This window comes from Carlito syrichta, unplaced genomic scaffold (assembly GCF_000164805.1).
Source record: "Carlito syrichta isolate Samal-C Ts95f unplaced genomic scaffold, Tarsius_syrichta-2.0.1 Scaffold311804, whole genome shotgun sequence".
Classification (NCBI taxonomy): Eukaryota; Metazoa; Chordata; class Mammalia; order Primates; family Tarsiidae; genus Carlito; species Carlito syrichta.
The window spans coordinates 1,753-10,673 of record NW_007255900.1 but is presented as its reverse complement, the minus strand read 5'-3'; the positions used below and the strand labels follow the sequence as shown (position 1 = coordinate 10,673).

At 32.4% G+C, this 8,921-nt stretch overlaps 1 protein-coding gene across 1 annotated transcript in view; it reads right to left on the bottom strand.

Moving 5' to 3' along the window:
- LOC103271606 (synaptonemal complex protein 2-like) overlaps positions 1–8,521 on the bottom strand; it is a 34,942-nt gene extending 26,421 nt beyond the window's left edge. Inside the window, 8 exon segments of the mRNA XM_008069080.2 lie at positions 212–248; positions 993–1,120; positions 3,693–4,129; positions 4,276–4,409; positions 4,989–5,046; positions 5,379–5,448; positions 7,361–7,518; positions 8,383–8,521. Coding sequence (XP_008067271.2) covers positions 212–248; positions 993–1,120; positions 3,693–4,129; positions 4,276–4,409; positions 4,989–5,046; positions 5,379–5,448; positions 7,361–7,518; positions 8,383–8,521 — 1,161 coding nt within the window.
- Positions 8,522–8,921: the final 400 nt, after the last annotated feature.

The window sequence follows — 8,921 nt, the reverse complement described above, 5'->3', positions numbered from 1 at the left end:
CATGCATGTAATTCTGGCTGCTTGGAAGGCTGAGGCGGAAGGATTGCCGGAGCCCAGCAGGTCGAGGGTGCGGTGGCCGGGAGCGACCACTGCACTCCAGTCTGGGCGACAGAGTGAGACTCCAACTCAAAATAAATAAATAAATAAATAAAATAAAGTCAAACATTGAGTTTGACTATGCGTTTGGTGAAATTAAACAAATAACACCTACCTTACTGACTTGTACATCAGATTTGTTTGAAAAATCACTGTAAAAAAAATTTTGTCAAAATTAAAAAAGCAATAAAATATCAGTTGAGTATTTTCATAAAAGCCATTTTATACAAGATAAAACATTTAGGTTACTAAATCTATATTCAGTATGCTGAAAATAACCAAAATGTGACAGTACTAGTCGGTCTGATATTTTTGCCACCTCACTCATAGTAAACAGCAGTACTAACAAGTTCATTTGAAGCTGAATCATTAATGTAGCAGGAAGTGCCAGTTCTACCATAAGAATCATTTTTTTCATAACATATAAGGCTAGAATTAATTTAAACTTGAAGTAACAACCTGATAGACTATAAATGGACATTTTGTAATAAAAAATTAACCTTCAGAAAGATTGCAAAGAATATATTATTTATTACAAAAACTCATTTCTGATAATTAAATTTCATATTTCATTAAGCAATGTTCTTAAATATATTAAGTTTTACCCATTACTAGATTAGTAAGTATAATTCTAAAATGTCTGTATCCTAAAGATTTCTTTCTGAAGTGGTATGTTGTACTGATATGATGTCTTTTAATACTATATAAAATCTAATGAGACAACAGAATGACTAATTTCAAATTTAGTTCCCTTCCTGTGTAATTTAAACTGTTACTATTTTAAAAAGTATTAAGTAATCATGTGTTTTCTACTGAAGTTACCTTTTTAAAACTGTGTAAAATAATTTTGTTGTATCTGTCAGAAAAATATTCAGGTCTAAAATTTAAGAACATACCTATCAAACAAAGACTCCTTTAATTTTCTTGTAAATCTTATGTCATCTTTTGGTTTGTATTGCTTATTGATTTGGCTTATCAGGGATTCTGCTGCATCAGCAAATCGTTTCTCTTTTGACTTCTTGCTCTGGAAAAAAATGTGTAAGTTACATTAAAACTCTACCAGTTAGTCTTCAAAGGAAAATAAAGGCTGTTAAAAACTTTTAAGAAAAGTCTGGTTCTATTTATAATTATATACAAAGAGAAATAAAAGAAGTCAGAAAAGATTCAGTAAGTTTGGGCTTTGTTAGGCATTAAAACAACTCAGAATAAATATTTTAACATACAGAACTCTGAAGAATGCTCTGTAGATATTTTAAAAGTTTCTAGCCATGAGAATTAAAAAAAAAAAAAACAAGGAAAAATAAGAAGGAAGTTCTTTGAAAAGACCAGTAAAACTGATAAATCTTGGGGAAGAGAGGAAAAGGGAAGGGAGGAGAGAGAAAGGAAGGGAGGGAGGGGAAAGGCAGGAAGGGAGGGAGAAAAGAGGGAGGGAGGGTGTGGGAGAGAGGGAGGGAGTGGGAGAAAGGGAGAGAAACAGAAGTTACTAATATCAGAAATGAAAGAGGAGTCATCACTGCTGATCATGTAAACATTCAAATAATCATAAATATTATGGCTTTCATGCCCACAAATTTGATAATAAGCTAGATGAAATGGATCAATTCCTTGAAGGATACAATCAAGGCTGGGCTCAGTGGCTTAGCCTGTCATCCCAGCACTTTGGAAGGCCTAGGTGAGTGGATTGTCTGAGACCATAGGTTCGAGACCAGCCTGGGCAACTTGGCAAGACCTCGTCTCTACAATAAATAAATAAAAAATTAGCCAGGTGTGGTAGTGCGTGCCTGTAGTTCCAGCTGCTTTGAAGGCCGAGGCGGAAGGATCGCCGGAGCCCAGCAGGTTAATACTGGGGTGACTGTGAATGTGCCACTGCACTCCAGCCTGGATGACAGTGAGACTCCAACTCAAAGAAAGATACAATCTACCAAAACGCGTGCGAGGAAAAACAGACAATCTGAATAGGTCCACATCTATTAAAGAAATAGAATCAATATTTAATACCCTTCCAAAACAAAACATCAGGAACAGATGAGTTCACTGGTGTATTCTATCAAACAGTTAAGGAAGAAATTATACTAATTTTCCATAATCTTCTAGAAGATGGAAGCAATGGAAATACTTCCTGAATCATTCCATGAGGCCAGTATCACCTTAATACCAAAACCAAACACATTACGAAAAAAGGAAACATACAAACCATAAGCACAGACAAAAAGATCCTCAATATTAGCAAATAGAATCCTACGATGTATAAAATGAATTATGCACTATGACCAAGTGGAATTTGTTACAGGCATGCAAGGCTGATTCAACATTTGAAAATCAATTAATGTAATCCACCATACAAATAGGCTAAAGAAAAATAATTGTCAATAGATGTACAAAAAGCATTTGACAAAATCCAAACACATTTATGACTTAAAAAACTCTGCAAACTAGGAATAGAGGGAAGCTTTCTCAACTTGATAAAGAACATCTACAAAAACACTTACAGCTAACATCATACTTAATGGTGTGAAACTAGATCATTTCCTGCTAAAATGAAAAGGCACAAATGTTCCCTCTCGTTCCTTTTCAACATCATATGGGAAGTCTTACCTAATGTAGTAAGACAGGAAAAGGAAATAATATACAGATTAGGAAGGAAAAAATAAAAACTGTCTTTGTTCATGGATGATCTCATTGTCTATGTAGAAGATCTCTAAGAATTAACAGCAACAAGACTGCTAGAACCAATAAGTAATTATACTAAGATTGCAAGATACAAGGTTAATATACAACCTTTCTTACAAACCAGCAATGAACAAGTGGAATTTGAAATTTAAAACAGTATAATTTACATTAGCACTCCCCAAAATGAAATACTTAACGCATATCTAACAAAATATGTACTGAGAAAAACTATAAAATTCTGATGAAAAAAATCAAAGGAAGTGTAAAGAAACAGAGATATTCCACATAAATGGATAGAAAGCTCAATATTGTCAAGATGTCAGTTCTTCCCCAACTTGATTTACAGGTTTAATGCACTCCTAATCAAAAGAACAAGCAGGTGGAGCACAAGGGAATTTTAAGGCAATGAAACTATTCTGTATAATATTATAATGGTAGATGTATGTCACCTCACTACACATTTTTCAAAAGAAACAGAATGTACAACAGAGTGAATCCTAATGTAAACTATAACCTTTAGTTAATAATCTTTATGTATCAACAATGGTTCATGAGTTCTAACAATGTACCACAAGATGTTAACTGCAAGATGTTAATGATAGGGAAGTGGGTAAGGAAGTATATGAGAAGTCACTGTATTTTGAACTCATTTTTTAAAAAACTTAAAACTGAGTCAAAAATTCATTTTTTAAAAATAGGAGAACTACAAAATAAGAATTATCTCATAATTTTAGATAATTTAGTTTTAAAAACTCCAACAGTAGTCTTTAAAGGTATGAGAAATGATTTTATATTTACTTTCTTCTGGGTATCAGTAACAGGGTATTACATGTTAAATGTACAGCAATCAGTCATGCTTCTTTTACTTATGTTATCAAGTAGGCATCTTATGGATTTGCAGAAATCAAAACACATTGAAATCTCACCATTTTTTTTTGTTTCAAATCATGGGAATTAAGTTCAGGAGTCAATTCTTTCCCCAATCTTCTATTACTTTTCACATTTTTTCTAGGAGAAGGACTTTTATTGCAAATTGCAGTATTCACATCTTCTGACATTATGTATTTCTTTCTATAGATCAGTGATTTTTCTATTTTCTTATTTAGAAGGACTGATTTAAAAGTAGTTTCAGATTCAATGTGCCAATCACTCGGCTTGGTATTTTCAGTGTTTTTCTGCTTTAAATATGTAAGATGATTTTGTTGTTGATTGTCTCTTTTACAAACTTCTACATTTGTTTTATCTATTTTGATATGGTCCAGTCTTTCTTTCTTGTATTTCACCTTTTCTGTTTCTTCAGTATTATAATCAGATACTGAAGAAGATGATTTTTGTTTAGTAACTTTTCTGTTGATAACAATATCTAGTGGGTAAAATGAGAAAATATTATTAAATTAATAAATTAACAATATGTAAAATTTACTGAAATGAAAAATGCTTGTTAGACATTTGAGGAAATTAGTATTTCCCTGAATTACTACTGTATACAGATAAAACGATATGTTTTACCTCGATTCAATGTGTCTCCTGATGAAGGACTTGCTCTTTGGTTATTACATAGTTCAATATTTGCTACAGGTGTCCAGCATGCCCATTTGGAGTGCAATTTATTTCCATTGATGTTGTCGAAAACACCAGGAAATCTAGAAAATGAATTCATTTGCTTAATATATTACAAAACATTAGCCTATGACTCTAGGAACTTGATTTTAAATTTAGTCAAGGTTTACGTAAAACAATGTGCTAATAGTCAAATACAGAAATATTTTTATAAGCCATGACAAAAATTAAAATTATATAGTTGATCGGATTAAAGAATTAGAAAAAAGTATCATTACTGCTCTTTCTTTGATTTAAAATTATACAATTGATCAGATTAAAAAATATTAGAAAAAAGTATCATTACTCCTAATACTTTGATATCTACCTAGATGTATCTTACATGTTCTACTGTGCATTTAAAACTAAGTTAAATTTATTCGCATTCATACTTTATTATTTTAAAAATTCACTCATTTTAAGTCTCTCAACTTGAAGGAGTTATGTTGGTTGATATGGGAAAAAATGTATAGAACTGTGCTGTCATAATAACACTTGAGAGAAGGTTATTGCTATAATACTATATTCTAGTAATATAAAATCCTTTTCTCCAAATCTGTTATATCCATCTAAAAATAACATTAATATATGATAAATGATTTGATGAACTTTCTCATACTTACACAGTATAATCTATTTTTCCCAGTGCCTGTGAATCAGGTATAATATCTTGGAGTTCATCTAAATAAAACAAAAATTATGATATTTTCATTTTTTCATTCAGTTGGTAGGGTGAAATGAGAGTTAGTATAGAATTCTACAAAGGTTCACGTATTGGGATGAAGAGATTGATTGATCTTGACTTCTTTCTCTCAGACTCAAACTTCTTGAGAACAAGACTGTATATTTCCATGTAACCTCAAAAGTTCCTTGCACAAAGTCAAATGCATTCTTTATTAATCTTTTTCAAATCTATGAAAGCCAGTGGGGTTAGAGAAAAATATAGAGAAATACACACACACGACACACACACAGTTTTTTAAGTGACTAAAGTTAAACCAACAGATACTTACTAATATTTTGGTTTGGAGATTCAGTGTCCTTATTTTCCGTCTTTTCTACAACTTTAGCAGTTTTGATATTCTATAAACACAAGAAACATGTTAATGTAAACTTGAATTAAGCTTTTATATGAAAACAACTTTTAAAAGTCAGAGTATTATGGCTTGAATTTTTTTTTTTTTTTTGAGTTGGAGTCTTAACTCCGTCGCCCAGGCTGGAGTGCAGTGGCATGCTCAAGGCCACCCCAGTGTCAACTTGCTGGGCTCCGGCAATCCTTCTGCCTCAGTCTTCCAAATAGCTGGAACTATAGGCGCACGCTTCCATGCCTGGCTAATTTTTTTATTTTTATTTTATTTTAGAGACGAGGTCTCGACAAGTTGCCCGAACTGGTCTCGAACCCGCAGGCTCAGGCAATCTACCTGCCTCGGCCCCAAAGTGCTTGGATTACAGGCTATGCCACCAAGCCCGGCTGGCTTGAGTCTTTTAAAATAAATTTGCCTTGCTATGAAAAGTTGTATGGTATTTACATCTGTTTTATAAATGTTATGCTTATTTTAGAATATTTTCTATTCTAAAACATAAGAATAAAACTTACTGCAGACAAAGAGGCAGAAGACTTCATAAATTTTCTGATCACATCCATAGCTATTATAAAAATTCAATTTTCATCTGTTACTGACAATTTCTAAAACCTGCATGCACATTTCCTGTTGCTGGTTGATCATACAGCCTGCATTTATTGCCATAAAGTACGCTGAAGAGTTGGAAATTATGACATATTAAGCCATTGCTCAGGTAATTTCTTACCTGCAGCAAGCCTCCCTCCTTCTATAGTCATAGATACATATCAAATAAAAATCTGCCATAAATATTAGAAAAATATTCCTTCTAGGCTAAGACATTTTGCCTCATCCTAGATGCTTAATCCTCCTTAATCTAGATGGTGGTTCTCCACACTGGGAGGTGAACAGTTACGGAAATATACACGTGTGCTTCTGGTTATCACAACCACAGAGGGGTTCTCTTGACAACAGGAAAACACAACCCTAGCATGCTTGTCATCCTATAACATTTAAGACCATGTCACACAAACTGAAAAATAGTACCCTAATTAAAAAACACTTAGCAAGACAATTACTTTGATCAGTTTTTTCTAATATCTTCAACTCTCATACCTTTTATCTTTCTGCCACATACCCATTAAAATTAAAAACAAATCCATCACCTGCTATTCTAAATCATTACATGTCCCTGAACTCTCAACTTCATCAGATCCCCAGAAGAAACTCACCATCCTACATTCCAGAGAAAACAAAGTTATTAGGTGTTCCTCATTTATAAACTAACTGCATCTCTGATCACTTCCTGTCTTTCCAAGAAACCATTTTCTCTTACGCATTCCCTACTATCTCCCTTCAACTATTTGGAACAAATGACCTTCTCAATATCCACTCGACTAACCTTTATTGATCTTTCAAAAACCAACTCTCTGAATCTCCTTAAAAAGCATCTCCTGGTTTTTACACTCACCTCCAGCTATGGGCTTAGGCATCTGCCCCTCCACTGGATTCCTACCATGTACATCTGAGAACACTTATGCTATACTTAATTACCTTATTAATTTGTAAAATGCCCATGCTAGACTTTGAGATACTTAAAAAGGCACAGTCCAATTATATCTCAAATTTTTCTACCAGAGCCTTTCCCACAGTAGTCACTAATTTGTATAATAAACTAAATAATTATAGCAAGTCTATATATCATACCTAAGTGTGTAAATCAATTACAGTGAATGGGTATTCATAAGTTTTATTGTAAACACAATAAATGAATCACACACCAGAAGGATCCTACTTTCAAGGTCGATAAATGATATCTATAAAAGTAATGCTTCAAACAAAATCAGACACTTCCAGCAAAAGAAGTTAGTGTAATATATATTTCTACAATAAAAATGAAAAATTTATTTTAAAAATACTTAAAGGAAAGTTACTTTGTCTGTATTATCTCCTCTATTTCTTCCTTTAGATGGTCTAGATTTAAGTGATACAACATTATCCTCTCCATTTTCTGATGTTTTAGAAACAACAGATTTTTCTGCAGAACTTGTCATTTGCAGTGGTGGTTTAATTCTTCCTCTTCGTGGTGTTGCTAAAAAGAAGGACAAAGAACTCTAGATTTTTTTATTTTTATTTTTTTTACATATTGCTATTATTGCAGTACTTTCAGATGAGGAAGGTAAGAGATGACAGTCTAGGATGGTTCCCAGGTTTCTGGCTTATATAAGTAGTAATAGATGTCATTTGCCAAGACAAGCAGTGGAAGAAAAATCAGCAGGGAAGGGGGAAAGATGAATTTAATTTTGTACCTATTAAATTTGAGGAGACTGTTAGACACCAGGCAACTGCCCAGTATGCAACTGAATTTTTGGAACAGAAAGTCAATATTAGATTGTCATGAAGACTACATAAGACTTTATTTAAAGCAACTAGTACACAGTATCAGATTTTTTTAACGTTTATTTAGCTGTTAGTATGTACCAGGCACTGTCTAAATGTTTCTCAGGATTCCTTATTGAAAGAGGGACTTTTTATTTAATCATCTCACAACAACTTGATAAGATAAATACTTCAGTTCTAATTTATAGAAAGCCAACTGGTTCTAAACTTAGCTAGAGAATAATCTGTACATAGTACACAGCTGGGAGTGGGGAACTAAGCCCAAATGGCCTGGTTAATGTAACGTTTTAACCAGTAACTTATATAGCTTCCTGCTTAAATTATAAATGTTGAATATTAGTATTCTGAATAGTTTATATGTCAATACCCATCATATCTTTCTTCCCATTATAAGATACTTGTGGTTCACTTTTTATCAATTTTTATATCCCCAATTTATCCTCTAGATAAATTATGTTCACATCTTCCTTGAATTAGAAAATGCTTCCTTTAAAATCCAAACATGCCAAAATGTATGTAATATTTGTTAGAAATCTTTTAGGAATATAAAACTTACATGTGTTGATTAAAAGTATCGGACTTCTCACAGTGTATCTATCTGTACCAGGAACAATCATTGATGCTTCAGACATTTTTCTTTTGCTAGGAGTAATTATCTTAAACCATGATGAGAAACAACCACAGTAAGCACACATTCTTTTTAAAATTAAATATTCTACAATTTTACTCATAACATTTTGCCTTGACCACATACAAAAGACTTTTTTAAATAAACAACATAATATCCAAAAATTCCTGTGTTTTAGATTGACTTGAAAGGTTTTGTTTGATATTGAATAATTAGCCAAAACAAGTAAAAAAATATTGTTTTAAAGAATATTAATAGAATACTCATACTTATGAAGTAAAATACCTTTATATGCCAGCTGAAAATTAATTTACTGATACTGAATTTGGCTCATAATTTCCTGTTCTATTTCATGAGGATGATGTCTGGATACATATTTATGCAAATTTATTTTGAATGCTTTCATAATGTTAGGCATTCTTTAAAACTTTCACACATTTTTGAAATTTAGGAATTCAGAGATTCAG